Source organism: Ochotona princeps, chromosome 20, assembly GCF_030435755.1.
Source record: "Ochotona princeps isolate mOchPri1 chromosome 20, mOchPri1.hap1, whole genome shotgun sequence".
NCBI lineage: Eukaryota > Metazoa > Chordata > Mammalia > Lagomorpha > Ochotonidae > Ochotona > Ochotona princeps.
The window spans coordinates 18,995,963-19,015,195 of NC_080851.1; the positions used below are offsets into that span (position 1 = coordinate 18,995,963).

General features: G+C 40.9%; 1 protein-coding gene and 1 long non-coding RNA gene across 3 annotated transcripts in view; one reads left to right on the plus strand and one right to left on the minus strand.

Moving 5' to 3' along the window:
* The window catches only part of LOC131482751 (uncharacterized), a 183,020-nt gene that overhangs the window by 80,901 nt on the left and 82,886 nt on the right, over positions 1-19,233 (plus strand). Inside the window, exon 2 of the long non-coding RNA XR_009247262.1 lies at positions 2,585-2,690. This is a non-coding gene — a long non-coding RNA (uncharacterized LOC131482751). The remainder of the gene's footprint in view (positions 1-2,584; positions 2,691-19,233) is intronic.
* POU6F2 (POU class 6 homeobox 2) overlaps positions 1-19,233 on the minus strand; it is a 412,986-nt gene that overhangs the window by 38,993 nt on the left and 354,760 nt on the right. For both annotated transcript variants that reach the window (XM_004582361.2, XM_036493686.2), the window contains one exon: positions 7,266-7,406. In XM_004582361.2, the coding sequence (XP_004582418.2) occupies positions 7,266-7,406 (141 nt within the window). The remainder of the gene's footprint in view (positions 1-7,265; positions 7,407-19,233) is intronic.

Consider the following 19,233-nt stretch of genomic DNA (forward strand, 5'->3'; position numbering starts at 1 on the left):
ATTGGATTACTGGGAATCTCTATTGGCAAGTATCTGACCTAGGGACTATGTCACTTTATCTTCTGTCCTTGGCTTGATTAATACATTTACTTACACATATTAAGGTGTACCATCCTGACTTTACTGTTTTCTAATCTCTCCACCTTTACTACAGCTTCTCAGGAACTACTTAAATTGTCAGTTGTATAGCTGGAAAAGATGTTAGTGGATGAGATAGATGGCATTTTGGAGCAAAGTCCTGTGGCTATATTAGATTCAGTAAAATCTGCAGTTGACCTTGAACCTTACTCCTCTTTCAGTTCTGAATTGTGACTCTTCCATTTTTCCTGATCTGACGCATTTTCACCATTTTGGTTGTTCTTAGCCCCATGAGTTGATGATGTCTTTCAGGGTGTGCATCATACGGATCCACAAGAAAGTTGGGGGTGATATAAGTTAGGAATAGTACATGATAGACTGAACATTTACTTGGAGGTGGAATGCTTCTCCCTGTTAGGTAATGCTCTGTTTAAAATTAGTTTACAGCAAGAGCTCATGCTATTCTGGGACTGCTAGACTAAATGTGGTACTTGCTTTTCAAAACAAACTTAATGTTCACTCTCTAGATGTGAAATCCAGTGTCTACTTCCATCTCACTTTTAAACTAAACATTCGGTACTAAAGACAGCCATCATCATCAGTCCAGTGCACCAATCTAATACTGGTTTGTTGAAAGTTACTTATCAAACAAATAACTTAATTGTAATTCTTTCTTCAATTACAGCATGTTAATACTTTGATTTCTTGGACTGGTTGAGACTGCTTATTTCTGCAAAGATGTCAACCTCCCGGGCCTGATTTTCCCCAATGTTATTGTACTGGGTGTTTTATTGGCCTGGGACTATCTTCAGCTCTTTGGACCAGTAACTAGATCATGAGTTTCCCTTGCATTTCAAACATGGCGAGGCAGTGGAAGGGGCGTGCAGCGGCAAGGGGAGTTTGACAACGAAGGGGCCACTGAATCATTTCTTTGTCAAAATGAGAGTTGGTGTCCTGCACCTGCTGCCAGTACACCCCAGGTCTGAGCCCTGACTGTGCCCCGACAGAGCCCTGTGTTTGTGGAGGCCCAGCCCCTCTGGCAGCAAAGCCTCAGAGCTCAGTGCTCAGGGGAATTGCCAAGCATTCAGGTTGCACAGCCCTGCTGGCCTTCAGAACAACCCACAGCTTAAGAGGATGTGAACTATTTGCCTCAGACCAGGCTTGAAACTCCCTCTAAGGTTTCAAGAGTGCCACCTCCACTAGGACTGCAGGACTGCAGTGCCCTGATTTGCCCTAGGTCTATAGCCTACAGTTCCTGGGATTTATTGGACTGGTTGAGACTGCTTATTTCTGCTAAGGTGCTAAGCAGGTGTAAGCCCTTGGAACAGGTCTGCAAAGTCTCCCGTGGCAAAAAGCGTTGAACATAGCGGTCCCGCACAGTGTGAATGGCTGTCTACAGCATTTTAAAAAGTGTGCTGCATGAACTTTGGGGAAAGTGGGATGAAGAAAGCTAATGGGCTTGGCCTGCTGGCCCCACTGGTGACAACAAACTGTGTGGGTCACTGCCTTGCAGATCACGGGTCTCCTGTGTCATGGGGGAGAGGGAAGAACCCTCATGTGCCGAGCTTGTGGAGGGACTTGGGGCTTACCCGAGGTGTGCACTTAGGAAACAGCATTAATGCGCTTGTTTTTTTTAAAGTGAGAAAATAAAGTGCACGATGGGCTCTAAGGGGACATTTGATATGTTAGTGGAAAGATGGAGATTGTTCATAGTTGTTTCTGTTTTATCTTTGTCACTCCTAGGAAGCCAGGGTAAAAGATCTTATAATGCTACTAACCACATGAACATACATTTCCTGGTCTCTGGAAAGCACTGATTTAAAAAATGTTCATCCATTTAAACAATTGACTTGAAATACAATCCATTTAATGTGATTTAAGTTCAACACCTTTTTAAAAAGTTCCCTGTTGGGACATTTGTGAATGACGACATCTTTTGTCAGACTGGACAAGTTTTCTAAACTGAACATCTGAACTATTAGCTTAGCATGTAAGTAAATAAATGGTTCATCAGATTTGCGATCAAACGTAGCTGCCAAGTCTGAATTCGCAACACATCTGATTGTCAATGATGCAAAATAGCTAATCAGTAGCTTCTACTATTGCTTTTGTATTTAAAAACATGTAAAACCATTCTTTACATATTCTGAATCTTGGTTTGAAAAATCGATATTTTCTACTAACAGAGAAAAAGTTGTTTGAGAATTTTTCAGTTTTATCACAGTGTCACTTTGGTTCTGGAAAACTGGATATTAAGACCTTTGTGTGTCTGCAATGTTTGTTTCTATTAAAATAAGAGCATTTAAAGTCTATTCACATTGACAAGCCCTTGGTTAACAAGGGTGTCTTACATTTGTAAAAAAATTTTTTTATACATTTAATGTACTTCATTGTTAAAATGAAATATAGGTGAAGATTTCTAAATGCTCAACAACTTGGCTTAGGCTAGGTTTATGAAATGTCCTCATTTACTCTGAGTCACTACATGCCATTTGTTCCTTCACAGGGATGGAGATGGATAGGGTGTCTAACATGGCACAAGTGGGACACACTGGCACCTTCACTGCTAGACCAAGCCCTAAGTATGTGCATTGTTTGAATAACCTGCAAGGGTAAGTCTCTTTGCTTTTTCCTTTTATTTTAAAAAAGTAATGTTGCTTAGGAATTCTTTTCACTTGACCTTAAATCCAAAGGGAAGCCTGATTTTTTGTTGTTGTTATCTAAGAAAATTTCACTATGGTCAGAGACTTCATCAAGAAACATTCTGCATTAGAGGTCAAATCAAAATGCTTTCTTTTGCTCTAGGATAAAATAGAACTTCATTTGCATCTTCCTTTTCTGCAATAGTACTAATAAAGAGGTATTGCCAGAGGCCTAGGACAAGCAGTTCCTTAGCTGAACAAATCGATGTTTAATGTACTTGCCAAATCCTGAACACACCGACTCAATGAGTGTGAGGATTAGGTGCATGTGCAAACACAAACACCAGCATGACTCAAAGATAGGATTATCCTAAAATAATTTGATGTCCAGATCCTGGCACAGTGTCGTATGGACACTTGTATATACATAACACTATGGGCCTGCCTTATCTAGGGTGTTTGGGACTAGATGTGCTTTTGGAGTGTTTTTTTTTTCTTTTTTGGAGGTAGGAGTTTGTAATATTTGCATATATATTATTAACTAAGGGGTGGGACTCACATTATCATGAAATTGTGTTCTGTGTTCTGTATATCTTAAGACAGTGGACTGAAAGGTAACTTTGTATAATGTTTTAAGTATTTTTCTGCATGCAATGAAGTTTGTTTATGTTGAACCATCAAAGGTCAGCTGTGAAGTTTTCTGCTTATGATGTCATATTGTTCCTTGGGTTGTGAAGCATTCTGGATTTTGGAATTTTGGAATAAGGATGCTCAACTTGTATTATCCTATAAATAACACTTGCCACTATAGCATTGTTGACTTTTTGACACTATATGCCAGACCCCATCCTGAGGACTTTAATACTAGAAGATGGTACCATTATTACCCCATAATTTAGATGAAGAAATTAATGGAGGAGGAGGATAGGAAATTGGTCAAATTCTCAGCTGGAGAATGGCAATCTTGTCTCCAGCATCGTTTCTCTTTGCCTGGACTACCTCTTGTTGCTTATCCCAATCAAATACAGGCTTCCAGAAAACAACAGAGCAAACTCAAAATAAAGTAGTGATGATAATTATGGCAACCACTTCTTGAGTCTATCACTTCATACTCAGAGACATGGTATGCTTTTCTTCCTCTCCCCATTTGTATTATCTTATTTAATCTTCATAGTCTAGATGCTTCAGTATTAATGTACTTGTTTTATAGTTAGCCAAACTGAGGCTCAGAGAGCTTAGCAAATTTGCTCAAGGTCACAAGACTAGTTATGGGTCAACCTGGTACTCAAACAAGTCTGCACTGAGGTCTTATTGTATTGCCTACTTTCCATGTTTGGTGAGTTTGATTCAGTAAGAGACCTAGAAAGCTCTTTACAGTAACATCATGTACAGCCATTATCATGACCCCTAATGACCTAGAAGATACTAGCTGCTTTTTCTATCTTAAAGTGAAGTTGCATTTGATATATGATTTTGAAACACTGTAATATCTCTGGGTGAGATGTGCTTTGTGAACTTAGGAAGTCATATTTCTGTTAAAATTACTAACCTTATTGAATAGTGTCCTTTCAACTAACAGCAAATGAGTGGGCAGCGATAGAGAGGTATAAAAGTGACTGACGTTTTCCTCCCCTATATGCTGCTAAGTCCTGGTTGGGAAAAAGAAGCAAGAAAAAAATCCAATGGATAGATGACCAGTTCTTTAAATTTATAGAGATCAAGTTAATGGAAACAAAGTTAATACCAAGACAAGGGTACGGAACCACAAGTCTCAGGTGATAGGATTTGTTTTTGTATGAGAGGCAGGGAACCTAAAGGATGATGCTGGCATGACTCCCCATTTGGGGGTGGAAATTGCCTGACTTAGAAGGCAGACCCAAGCCCTTTGTTCTCTTCCTGCTAGCTTCTGGCATGGCTGTCTGCCCTTCATAGGTTCCAGGTAAACTTTAAGCACCAGGCTGTGGTTTAGGTAGGTTAAGTCATTGTCTCAAGGTTATAAAATTAGAAAGAGGTGAAACCTAAACCTAGCACCAGATGGGTCTGAATTCGAAGTCAAGGCTGTTTATTACTAAGCAATCATCTCTGGTGTCCAGGTAGCGTGAAGATGGGAAGCAAAGATCAGGGTATTTCTGACAACTGAGTGCCTATCAGACTTGGCATCCCCAAACGTTCAGGAAAACACACTTTCTAAACTTAGGCTTAGATTTTATAATCATCATCCTTGGGTGAAATTTTAGATATAAAATCAGTTGATGTCAAGAATTCACATGATAGAATCTCTTTTTATTTTCTCTTACTTTCTTGGGGGAGAAAACTTAGTGGAGATCTTTAAGGAGTTAGAAATAAACTGAGTTTAACAATTGTAATTTACATGTTTGAAGCAAAGCTAATTGAATGAACCTGCTTCCAGTATATCTCTGTCTTGACCAGATTAGCATATTAGCATAATCCAAAGGAACACACACACACACACACACACACACACACATATTTCTGCCTGTCTTTGTAAACTTGACTGTGGGTGTTCACTGTTAAGTTGAGAAGGCACAACACATATCATTGTGCCAGTGATGCAGGGCATGCCCCGTTCCAGGTCATAGCAAATATGGCTAATTTGAATATTGGAAATGTGAGCAACTTTGGGAGTCTTTCCACTAGGAGAAGCATGTGACCCTCCTTGGATGCATATGTTGAAACGGAGACAAGATTTCTGAGTTGGAGTTAGATTTGTCAGTAAAATAACCTCTTTCTCACTGTGTGTACAACACTAACCAATCTATTTCAAATTTCTTATGCATATCTGTGAGTTGTGACAGTTATCCCTGGAATCAGGGACTAGCAAAGATCAAACAAAGGAAAGGTTACAACTCTAAGAAAGTGCTAGAATGATCAGCTATGGTGTCCTCAGAAGAATAGACTCCTAAGAATTCCTTTCAAGTAAAAAAGAATTTTTTTTCTATCACAGGAACCCAAGCAATAGGATATAGTGGTACATTTTATCTGGGTGTTGGATCAGAAAAGTCAGAGGGAGGAAATATCCAACTGTTGGGTGTGGTTTTTACGTTGAACTCTTAAGATTTACATTGCAAGGGCCAACTATCTGGCAGGAGTGAAGCTGGGAATTCTGTTTGGGGACACAACTCGAGGAAGCAGCTGCTAGGACTGACCTTCTAAGAGTTTGAGTTATAGCTATTAAAACCAACTTTTTCTGCACCCCAATACCTATTCCTCAAGAAATCTTAATAGGCTTTTGAGAGCTTCCATTTAGAGCTGGCTGCATAAAATGATCCTTTGATGAAAAGGAATTGGAACAAGGGTTAAAGCAGACATTGAAAGGTTACTGTAGAGGGCACAGTGTTCACAGAACCCTCCTTTAATATGTGCGGTGTGCACCTGTGATCAGATGATTCATTACATGGGGCTTCTCTTTGACATGCTCCATCGTTCAGCTCTCTGGGTTCTGACGGGACAATCCCACACCCGCCCAGGAAATATAACAAGGTCAGCTTTTTTATCTGTGGAACATAGATGGAGATGGTTTAGGTTATAATGCATCTTTGTTTACTTTTTATGTAAAATAAAAACAGCGTTCAAGACATTGCAATTCCTAACTTCCACAGTGCGGTCCAAGCAGGGAGCACGTTAATGCATTGCTGAGCAAATAACTCTCGAAGGAAAAATGCCAGAATACAAGCTCTTTTCCCCTTGTGTTTCATTGTATTAAGAGCTGCATGGGAGAACCAAGTGCCCTCACCACTAAGGTTGGGCATCTTGTCAGGCTTTACAGTGGGAGGTGCTTGCACATCAACACCTTCAACTTCAGTGTGTACTTTATGCAGATTGTTGGTTTATTGGGTCATTGAATGCGTTCTCATTATCTTAGTGACTGTGTCATGGGCAGATGAGTGGTGGAAGGGAACCTGACATGAAGAAGGTTTACTGGCTCTGACAGACCAAAGAAAATCTACAAGCATGCAGGAGACCCCAGCTTCTGTGAGGGATCAGCGGGCAGCTGTGGTCAGGGGGCTGACAGGCACTGGGTCTCATTGTAATTCACCCTTTTCCTTTGTTGTTTTATGGGACTCCATCACTTTCCCTGTACTCAGAAACTGGCTATAAAGATGGCTGATTTAGGCATTGAATGGCAATTTGGGAAGGAAACTTACCAGTTTTCCCCATTATCCAAAATTTTAAAAAATGAAAAATACAGAAGCAAAATTACAATTTTATTTGCAAAATTTGACTTTCTTTTAAAGGATGCCCAGATAATGAAAGGTAGTTCTTGCAATTAAGGTCAAACATGAGTCATAGTGTAGAAATAAAAACAAAATAAAACTTTGACAGTCTGGGGGAAGGAAAGGAAAATCTTGCTTCTAAAATATAAATACCTCCCAACCCTTCTCCTATTCTTGACATTGCTAGTAAACATTATTTATTTGCCTAGAATAGATGCGGTTACATATCACTGTCATGCAAAAGAAATTCATTTCCTTTCCGAGTTCAATCTGCCATAAAATTTCACTCTTGTTCCCATCTCCCACTCACCTGTCCTTGTGCATTAGTAACTAGTTGACCTGTGACCCCCTGAAGACTGGAGAGGGCATTGCCAAAGGCCTGTGAGCTGGCTATGGAGCCCATTGCTGCTGCAGCCGCTGCAGCCTGACTTGCTAGTGGATTATTAACCAGCTGCAAAGAAAGAAAAGATCAGGGTGAAAACCACTGAGAGGCACAGGCACAGCATACGGACACAACATTCACTCAGGAGAGATTGTTCTTGCCCCCAAGGGCTCATGCAAGGGCCTCGGACTCCCTTGAAGGGCGTGGTGGGCCTTCCCTCTGAGGCTGGAAGGAGATGGTTCTCCATGAACACCGGGCTTCTTCATTGAGCTTGGGTTAAGGGCTAGCCCAGGAGCACATGAGTCTGAACCTAGACTGGAGCCTTCCCAGGAGGAGGAAGGATTTTGGGGCAGTGCTTGGGTTTTGTCTTCTAAGGACCTCTCCTAGGAAGTGCTTGCTCTTCTTGAGGCAAATAGAATATGGAGGCAGAACAGAATGGGATAGGTGGGAAGCCAGAAATTGTTATTTTAGGGTGTGGGAGAATGATTTTATCCTTTCCATTTGTGAGTTGCGATTTCTTGTAGGGTTATGGGGTGAGTCAGTTACCTCATACTATTTCCTTCTTTGATGAGGAAGGAAATCAGTTGAGATGGAAATCCCCAGCCTGTGAGCTCTCAGGGCAGTGAGTTGAAGGAGAGTGTTGTTTTGGAGGATTGCCCTGGCTATGAGGCTTAAGGCCAAGGAGAAAGGTCCTTTGGTGAATGGTCAGGTTAGCCTCTGCTTCCTGCTGTAGTTAGTGTATACAGCCTCGCTGCAGCCTCTTTCCTAGAGCAGGACTGAACCAGGGAGGAAGAAGGAAAGAGGGGGAGAGAGAGAGACCTGCTCGGGTGGGAGGTTATGGCTGCCAAAATCTGCTTTTCTATGGAGCCCAATTCAATATTCTTTATCCTGCCAATTTTCCACGCCACAGGTTTTCAGGCCTTCTGACCATGAGGCACAAGTGTGGCTTGAACTGAAATCTGCATTTAGGTTAATGACTAGATATAAATTCAAGAAACATTTAAACTATTTTCACAGTATTGGTTTTGATACATGAATTTCATTTGTATTTATTCTAGGGTGTTATTTTTTTCCATATAGTTTCTCTCAAGTACAACAATTGTGTATAATAATGCATTTTTCCATCACCAGTTCCCACATCCATGAAATTCTTGCGTTTTAGCAGAAACCTGCCAAGACTAAGACTTGGTGGAAACAAATTAATGCCATACTTAATTCAGGTCCTAGAAACTCTTCTAAAACTTCCTGCTTTTTACTTTCTACTTTACTTTCTTCATTCTCTGCCTCAGTCTCTCCTGTCTCTTGATTTCCTTTTCTACTTCTTTTCCTCACAGCATACCTCATTGATGAATTCTTTGGAAATTTGCCCAGGGTCTCCATCACTGATGGCAAAGGAAATACTGATTATCAGAGGCAAGATAAAAAAGGACAAGAATGTAATCATTAATGGGATATCCTTATTTTTTTCTGTTCATTTATAATGACATTTCACATAACTAGTTGTACAGCCATTTTGTTGACCCAGCACATTTTTGCTTTTAGAAATGAAAATTCAGTTTGAGCTCGTTACTTTCTTTTGCATTTATTTTTTTTCCCCCAAAAAGACAAAAGCAATCTTCTTTTTTAAGGAGAAAAAAAAATTCTCACTTATCAGCCTACAGAGGAACCCTTTCTTATCCCAGATTGCCACCAACAGTTTTAAAATTTAGGATGGCCTTGCTCTTAAATGTTTCATGGTATATGCAAATTGAGTAATGGTCCCTTGTTTTCAGCTTGGCTCCCTGAAGTGAGAAGAGTTCATGCAGTGTTCTTCCCCACTCCCCCTAAGCAGGAAGATGGCTTGAGGAATACCTTCCCCAACCTGTAGCCAAGACACGACCCACTGGGACACCACTTTCTGGATGTTTGTGGCTGTGATGTTTACATTTCTTTTATGCAACACAAACTGAAATGGTAATGAAATGCCTGAGTTTTGGGATAATCTAAAAATAAACTACTTAATTCTCCAAAAATGGAATGACTATGTGTAGTTTGGTTTTGATGTTGCACATGAGATTTTTGTCTGAGTTTTGGATGGAAAATTAAAACCCATATCCATATAAAATATGCTGTCTGGAGAAGATGGGTAGTTACTCCTATTTAGTGAAGAGAAAGTATTTTTAGTAATTGGAAGTGTTTCCTATTATCTAGGTCAATCACACTCTTAGAAAAAATTATAGAATTGTTCTCTGGACAGAATACAATGGTATAGAGTGAGAATTCCTTACAGTTAGGATATTAGCATGTTGTTAAGTCGTAGTCTCATAATCCTGCTTCAATTTCAGACATTGCATGAAGGTTAATCAGTCATTCCAAATATAAAACAAAGTATCTGCTTAAAAGGATCTTGTTCTGAATCTCAGTATTTTGGGGCCAGAAATAGTACATGTTAGCTGCGTTGGAGGGTATTTCAGCAACATCAGTGTGCAGATTTTGTTTCTTTATTTTCTGTGTACCCTGGGTTGAAATCTGATTTTCTCCTCTTTTTCTAACCTTCCCTGCTTATGGAGTGAATGCCAACTTGGATGACTCTTACTCCCTGTTGGGCATCCTGTTGGGACCCTGAGAAAGGCACCTGGGCTCTGGGCAGATGCCTTACTGTTACTACTCTCCGGCAGGGAATTTGGTGTGACCAATGGGAACCAGTCAAAGCTGACAGCTTTCCAGTGGACCATGGGTGGTGGTGATAGATGCAGACTCACAAATATCTTTGGCTTTTTTGTCCATGAATGCCAAGGCAATGATGTAATACACAGTAAGATAACTGGCAGGGAGTGGGGGAGCGGCCAGGAAACCATACGTGTTCCCCTGATCACCTCGGGTCATGTTGCTCTAGATTGTCCCCAGTCATGTCATGTTAGCAGTGTTTCTACCAGTACTTCCTTTGATTGGAGACCTAGGGTAGGTTTGGACAGCGGGGAGTCCAGGCACACAATAAATACACATAATGAGCATGTTACTGTTCCAGGACCAATTGGAGATTGGCAAGCTACTGGTGAGTTTATGCCTTCAGAGGTTTCATAGCTCATGTACCCAAGTGGCCAAGAATGACCCGAATGAAGTCTGACTGTATTACATGATCATATTTCCAACAGACCCATTTGAAAGACGCACTGAATTCTGGTGCATGCTTGTTTATGAGTGTAAAAGCTCTCAAAGTAAGGATTTGCAGGAGGCTAGAAGTTTTGTGTCACATCCAGATAGAGTCTGCACCTGGGTGCATCATGCCAGAGTTCCAGAAAACAGAGTGTAAAAAAAAAATCCCCTACTAGCACTGATTTCTTAGGATAGCTGTCTCACCCTTAACATGATAGAAAGTTAAATAACAAAATAATGTAAAAACTGTATTGTATTAGGAAGTGCCCCATACCTAATCACCAGGCTGTGCACCTGTTAATGCAGCTGAGTATGTCGGCTCTGTAGCCTACTTGGGTCTGTGCCTCTAAGTCCATCATACTTCAGTTTCTCATGGGTCAAATGAGTGTACAAACAATAGCACCCTCAAATTGATGATGAAAAAGGAATGAAAGAACACATGTCAGTTTCAGAATAGTACCTAGCATCTCATATTCTTAATAAATGCTAATATTTTCATTGTGTATTTTGCATGAGGATTTTGAACTAATCAGCCTATTCGAATTGAAACTTACCTCCATTAATAACTTATTACTTCAGAAATAATAGGGAGAAAGATAACGATCCTCTTTGTCTCAAAGATTATTTATTTGAAAAGCATAGCTGTATCTAGAGAAGAAGAGATGGGCAAAAGCCAGGAACTCTATGCTTCATCTGGAGCTCCTATGTGGGTGGCAGGGGTCCAAGGATGTGGGCCACTTTCATTGTTCCTCAGGTGCATTAGCAGGAAGTGGAGCAGCTGGCACTCAAACTGGCACTCATGGCTTAACTATTCTGCCGTAACTGCCAAAAATGCCAGCCCCCAATCTATGGTTATAGAATTTTACTCCTCCCTTTCCCCACTTTTTTTGTTCTTTAAAACAACATGAGGGGTCCAGCACTCTGGTGTACCAAGTTAAGCTAACACTTGTAGCGCTGGCATCCCGTCAAGGTATGAGTCCTGACTCCACTATCAGTTCTGTTTCCTTTGAATGCAAACCATGGTATGCAGCAAGGTATGGCTCAGCTGTTTAGGTCCCTGACACATGTGGGAGACTCAGATGAATTCCTGGTTCTGAGTTTTGGCCTGGCTCAGTTCCAGCTACTGAGAGCATTTGGGAATGGGAGCAGCAAATGAATATTTCTGTTTCTGTTTGCTTTTCTGTATCTATCTCTCTGACTTAAGAACAAATAAAGGTAAATGAAAACTTAATAAATACAACAATTCTATTTAAAGTATTTTAGAGTAGAAATTATCAGAAAAATATTTTACTATGACTTTATCTACTCCCTTGGGTCTGTTGCATTTGGTAGGACTACTTCCTTTGTAGAGAAAGCAGTGCTTTGATTTTGAAGCTAGGGTTGTAGGTGGCAGACATTAAGACAAGATGTATTTACAATACATTCTTCTCTTATTTAGTTAACAGCATTAGGTTCCCAAAAGGGTACTAGTTTTCAAATTAACCCTTGCATTACATCAAAATAGTGTGAATGAGACTGTCTCATAGTCGCTGATTTGACAGGGAGACTTGCAGGGAAAAGATTTTTCAAGACACTTTCCAATGAAATTTGTACTGATTTGTTTTGACATACCAATATCAGTATTGAGTGCTCATCTCATAATGAGCATAAATACATATTTCTGTGTTTAGTCTCTTTTGCTGTCTGTGGACAGTAAGTGCTGATGAGAAACAGCTCTGACAAACTCTCCCCAAGGAGCATCTTCAGATGATGTCAGATCTGACATACGATGTCACTGTAGGTGATGTCTTTACATGATGAGGAGTGTTATTTGAGGAGCCTTGCTCCATATTCTTTGCCTCTGCAAGGCTTGCATTCTGCATTCTGGTAAAGAATTCAGGTTTCCTAAAGTTTAATAGTTATCATATTTTTCATGAAAATGTGCTGATTATATTATTCTATTATAAATCTCATGTACCAAGATATGACAGCATGATGAGGCAATTTAGTTATGGCTTTACATTGCAATGTTTATGCCTTTCTTCCAGAAGTGCTTTATGAATGTAGCAGACTTAAAACCATTCTTGGAGCATAATTGTCCTTGATCTATAGTTCTATCATTCTTCTCATGAGCTATGTGGATTTTATAGAGTATGGATTTTGGAGCCACTCGTTTTTGCTACTAACTTTTCAATTTAGAACTCTGGGACTATGGTGCCATTTGACTTCAAATGAACATATTCATAAATGCATTTATCACAATTCACTTCTCATTTAAAGTCCAAACGATTTGCAATGGCTGCCTAGAGGCATCAGGGCAACTATGGCTTCATTTACATACAGCTGCACTGTGAGGTCTTCTTCACCTGTATACACGAGAAATGTCTCTTGTTTCCTAAATAAATCATCATGTTTACTTTTTACCCAGCAAATCTTCTCTCAACAAGGAAATAACAGGAGAAAATATTGGAAGTGTGGACATGTTTATCTCAACAACTTAATTGATGTTGTATCTTGGCTTTCGCCATGAGCCTTATGACTATTACTGCATGATAGAAATTACATAATAGAAACCTGTTTTCTGACTTTTAATGCCAAGTCCAGATTCATTGCTTGCCTTACTTCCTTTAGGGATGGCAGTGTTGTGGATGCCAGACATCCAGCTTCCTGCCAACCATCCAACAGCATACCTATCAACTGCAAGTCTTGATTGACTATTGCTGGGAAATCTCTGGGACATGGGTCCCTGAGGGTTCTGGTGGTGGTTCTGAGGCATGTAACAGCCCTGCATACCCTTGACAGTGTAAAACCACATTAACTTTGAAATAGTTGGCCAATGAATTATGTTTGATATTGATTTTATGGTAAAACTATTAAGCATAATTACTCTCTCAGTGCACTAGTATGCAGCTGGACAGAATTTAAACAAGTCTAGTATTGGTGTTGGGCTCCCCAAAACAGGACAGGGAAAGGAGGAAACCTGATTTTGCAGGTGGCCCTGGAGCTGTCACAGGACCTCAGTTGTCCCACCCACAGACAAGGAGCTATGTCCACACTCCACCCTTGCAGCATTGGCTAACAGTCCATGGGGTGAAGGTGAAGTCTGGAAATTCCCTGGTAGGCTTTGCCCTTTGCTTTCAGAATGAAATGGATCGTGGAACCTGAGACAGTCCTTCAATGTGGAGTTACATCTGCTGGTTGCTGAAAACTTAGCAAAGGCAACAAAGGCAGCACATGGAGAAGTGGGGCCCCAGAAGATTTGCGACAGAGTAAGGAACACATGTTTTGCCTTTGTCTTCTTCTGGCACAGAGTTCCTAAGCCCTTGGGACTTCTAAGTGGTAGAGGTACAAGGAGTAGGAATATTTTGTTATGCATAGGAAGTCCCCTTCCATCCATATTGAGTTTATACCAATCATGTGGCTTTTGCAGTTCACAGTGTGATGACAGAGGAACCAGCCAGGTCCTAGGGGACTGGAACTCCTACTCTCAGCCTCACACCTAGTTTGGGGAGGGCAGAGAGACTAAGGATTGATGTACTCATCAATGGTCAACGGTTGCGTCAGTCATGCTAACCTAATGCAACTCTGACACAGGTTCTGAGAGTTTTCTGGTTGGTGTGTGTACTCCCAGCAAGAGGGTGGCAGGCCCTAAACTTTAAGGGGATGGCAGTTTGTGCATTCAGGAATCTTGGGGTGTTGTACTATGTATCTTTTCACTTGGTGTTCATTTGAATTTTTATGTCCTCTATTATATACTGGTGAATGTATCTCCCTGTGTTTTGTAAGTTGCTATAATAGAAAATCATTGTTTATGAGAAGGGAGTGGTGAGAAATTCCGATTTATAGCCACTTTGGACCGAAAGATGGGTCATCTGGTAACCTACTACGAGTAGTTGATATCTGAACTGGGGGAAGTCCTGTGGGACTGAGCTTTTAAATCTAGTTAGTGTTAGAACTTAATGCAGAGTAGAACAATTGATATCCAAAAGGAATCGGAGAATTGCTTGCGGTGGAGAGAAATCCGCATGCATGTGGTGTCAGAAGTGTTTTGGGTAGATAAACGACTATCCCTTTAAACATTAACATTGTTTGCTGCACTGCAAACATCATTCCCCTTTCATTCATTAATTTGTTTTTATCCAGCAGGCATTTATTCTGTACCCACTCTATTTTGGGTACTGCATGAGGGGAGACTGAGTGACAGGCTGACATGTTACACACTCCCATGGGACTCATTGTCAAATGGAGAAAAAGATTTTAGCAAAAAGGGAAGGGAAGCAGGGAAAGATGACCTGACCAGGAACCAGTGTCCAGACCTGGAGGGGTTAGTAGAGTATGGTTAGAGGTTAATGAGTGAAGAGGGGTCCCTGGAGAGCTAGAAGGACACTTGGGAGTACTGCCCTGGACTTGCGCAGAGTTACTCAGAACCACGAGTTATAACTCATGAGCCACACAGTGTGGAGATTCGGAATTTGGGTTTCAGATTGCCTCAGTTCAGACTCCAGGGCTGCCAGGAGCAAGCTGTGACTACGTGTCCCCTTCTTACTGAAATAGGAGGAGGACTAATGGGATGGCTTTCACACGGAGGTAATGCAAACTTTTAAAGTTCCTAACAGTATGAACTGGCTATGCACTATGAACACTGTGTTGCCTTTGGTGAGCCATGCTTTTCCATTATGAGACATTTTTAAACCTTTCCCTTTACTGTTATTTCACAGTACTTAATATAGTCTGGTATTATCCAATTATGTTTACTCTCCCTCTCCTTTCTGCGGTATAAATTTTGGTTCACCACTGTGTCTTTGGTTCCTTCAGCAGTTTGGGTAGATACTTCATAAATATGTACTGAATGAATGCAGGAGGGTGAGTCAAAAATATCTCAGCCTGACTGAGAACTTGGTGGGAGTTTGATCCTTCAATATTTATAGACAAGAGTAAAAATTGTAGAAGAAAACTTGTGTAAATTTCTCTATGTAAAAATTCACACCTGACTGTATCTCATACCACATTGGAGTTGTTAGCCAGGACCTCATATGTGGGGAGATTGTGTGAAGAGCTGCTGGTTTCCTCTTAGCAGGGCAGGCAGGTTGCTGCAGGGCCAAAAATGGGCACTGTATGGTCTTTCTGAGAACTCAGGAGTACTCCAAGTTGTGAAACTCCACAATGACATTCCCTAAGGATAAAGTCTGTTCTTCTCCAGATCTCTGGGACCAAACTATCTGTCTGACATTCCTAAAAACTGCATCTGTGGGGACAGTGCTGGGTGGAAGACTTAATCCCTTGGTTGGAGGTTGTAAGAATTTTCCAGATGATAATATTTTGGTCAACAAGGAATGGTTCATATGGCAATGATGTCCTAAGCTTTTTGATGGGGCTGAAAAGTTCCTATTACTTGGTATACCACTGTAGTCATCATGTAATGTTAGAGTGCAACACAGTACCCGTGTGTGTGGTGATGTTGGTGGAAGCCAACCTTAGTTGCCAGAGCACACACAATTATGAACAGTATGTGTGATTTGATAACAAACAGCTAAGTGATTGGTTATGTAGCTACTATATGAAGAAATTAAAGCAGTTCATGGAACAATAGAATTAAAAGACCATGTTTATTTTCATTTTTGAAGCCCTTTCATCCTGCATGTTTTATTGGAATGTTGTCTTTTTAGGTGAAAAAATTACTGTGACCCAAAATACAATCCTTTCGTGCTTGATTTAATCTCATTCTTTTGTTCATCATGATCCCAGGAAAATAGGTTATGCCATCTGTATTCCTACACAAATGCACACACACACACACACACACACACACACACACACACAGGCTAGTTTTATATGAGGCTGTGCTACCATCTAGGCTTCCTTGTAGACATTTGATGTTTGTACAATGAAGGAACAATGTAATGAGCATTTCTTACAATGTATCCCCTGATTAAGTGGAGCATGGCTGTTTTGGGGAGCTCAGGAATAATGAGGTGATAATGGACAAGTCCTTTTAATTGTTGTTGATTGGATTGTCATGGGAGAGATGGGGTTGGGCTGTGGAGCCTATATCTTTCTGCCTAGACTCATGAATTCCACCAAAACCCCATGTGGACCATGCTGTGGGTTGAAGCTGCAGGGGTTGCTCTGCCCAGATATGGTCAGGTTTTCTGTGTCTCTGGACACAGGTGATGCTGCTTCCAGGTCAGGAGATAGAATGTGATATCAGTTAAAAATGGGGCTGTCTCCCCACCTTGGAAGTCTCACTTGGACACTGGGGGCTTTGTGCTTCCTAAAGGTCCCTGATGCGGTCAAGCGAGGCTCTGCTTAGCTGGCTTTACAACATTTGGCTATCACAACAGGTGAGGAGAGGAGGTCTTCCAAGGGCACCTGTGGACACCTGGGGAGGCATCCACAGATACACTCTGATCCAGCAGGGACCCAAGTTCAGGGGATCAATGAGCTCCACCCTTGGGACACTTGAGGCAGAGAAAGGAAACAAATCACCTTGTCTGACAGCTGACACGCCATCGTATTTGGCAAATTATTAGAAAGCTCTGCAGAGGGATGTTTTTATTTTTATTTTTAAGCATGCTGATAAAATAGTCAAGCCCGCGATTCAAGGAAGAAAACTAGCTTTTAACTTAACCCAATACATTTATTTGATTTTGAAGTAAAGAGGTCAGCATTATGGAAACATACCAAGCCTAAATCAGATTTTATCCAAGTTCTATGTAGACAAATACTGAATTACTACAAGCCTACACATCTCATTTCCCTTTCTGTCTAGTCCTCCATTTAATAACCTGAAAAATCTATCTTTTTATTGAGTTTCATGCCATTTTCTTACTTCCAACAATAGTGCTACCCTTACCAATTGCCTATTGTCATGGCACATTAGTTCAGTGAATTTGCTGATATTTCAAAATTACTCTTTCTGTGTTTTTATTCTATCATCCAGTTTAAACAAGTGATTGGGAGCATTCTTGTGATGAAAGCAAAATACTCCTTCTCTCTCTCTTTTTAAGAAATAAATTGTTATGATGAAATAGTTGATAATATTCTAGTTTCTAGCTATGGACAAGTGCAATGTAGTCTTTACCTGCCCAGTATAATTTACTAATGTTAGTCCCCTCACACGTGTTGAGTTCCTTCAGCGGAAAATAGATGCTGTTTGGTGGTTGGGGTGAGCTGGTTAGGGGGCTGGGAATGAAAGAAAGACGAGGAAGGATGATGACTCAAAGCTGGGGCACAGGTTCTTCCTCCGTGTGGCTTTTGGATAATGTTTGCCAGTTGTTAATGATAACCATGGCTCTGTGTCTGGCCCCTGGGATCCAGAGTGAATAGAACAAGAGCCTTAAAACACTTCCAGTCATTACATGCACAAGAGCTGTGAGAAAAGGGTGCAGAGATCCCAGTCAGGGCACAGTCACTGGACCACAGGGGATATGGAAGATGTCCTGGGAAGGACTACTGTGGCATGAAGTCTTACAGGATGGCAGAGAGGTGACAAGAGAAGAAGGCAGCTTCCAACCTCTGAGAACAGCATGGTCAAAGCTGTAGAGTTCAAGATGCAGGATCTGGGGGTATGTATCGCCTCTCTTTTGGTCCTTGTGATTATGTTTGGGAATGTGCATGAAGGAGAAAAGCAGTAGATGATGCAACAAATTAGCATTTATGAAGGAGGGACTTGGTACAGCAGCTTGATGGAAAATGAGATCAGAGTGATCACTTTGGAGATTGGTGTGGTGTGGATGGGGGTGGGTCAGGCTACAGGCAGAAAAGAATCGGAGGTGGCTAGGTGACAGGGGTTGCCCATAACTAACAGGAGTGTGCACCTGTGGATAACTTTGTATTCAGAGAAACACAATCTGGCTCACTATTCGTTCAGTCACTCATTCAGGACACACTGGAAATCAAGTATATATCAGCTGTATTTGTGCCTCTGCCAGAGAGCTTCCAGAATGTGGGTATACATAGGAAGGTGACCTGTGATATGAGCCAGGGTAAGGGTAGTTAGGAGAAACAAATGGCTCAATGTTGGGAGAGTGGAGGGGTGTCAGGGAACCTTCACCAAGCAACTGATGGAATTCACCATCCTGAATAAACTGCTGATCAGCTATGTATAGTGGTCAAGGCAAGATGCTGGAGGTTAAGAATTAGTGAGTATAGGATTACAGGGACATCAGAAAACCTATTGAATTCCCAGTGCTCAGAGCACATTTTGATCAGAAGATGGAGCTAGGAAACTTCTGAGCTGGGTTTTAGAGGCTGACAAGGTGGGAAAAATCAACTGGGAAGCACATGCGTGGCTAGTGTACCTGTGCTTATATGGTACACAGAACCTTCTAGGCAAGGGTCCTGCAGACTGTTGCTATGAAAACATTTGAACATTCAGATCCTGTTGCAGGCTTGTGCAGATGACTGTAATACATCTGCAGCCCGGGAAACAGCACTAACTGATGGCCATCAAATCGTAAGATGCTCTTAGTTACTTGATACAAAGGAAATTTAATCTGCTGACTGGTCATAAATTAACACTTAACCTACAAATAATAATAAGCCATTGACTTTTACAATGCAGAATGGTTTCCATCTCATTAAATTACAAAGAGATTATCATGCCTATGGCTGGATCCATGTGTTTTAAGATCAAGTTGTGATTTTATGAATAATGATTTTATAAACTAATTTTTAAAATTAATTAGAAGAGCTACACTAAATTTATAAGAACTTAGCACTGTGAGGAATCTAAACAGAATAAATGGAAAGTCTTTTTACCTCTGTCAGAGTTATTATGCTT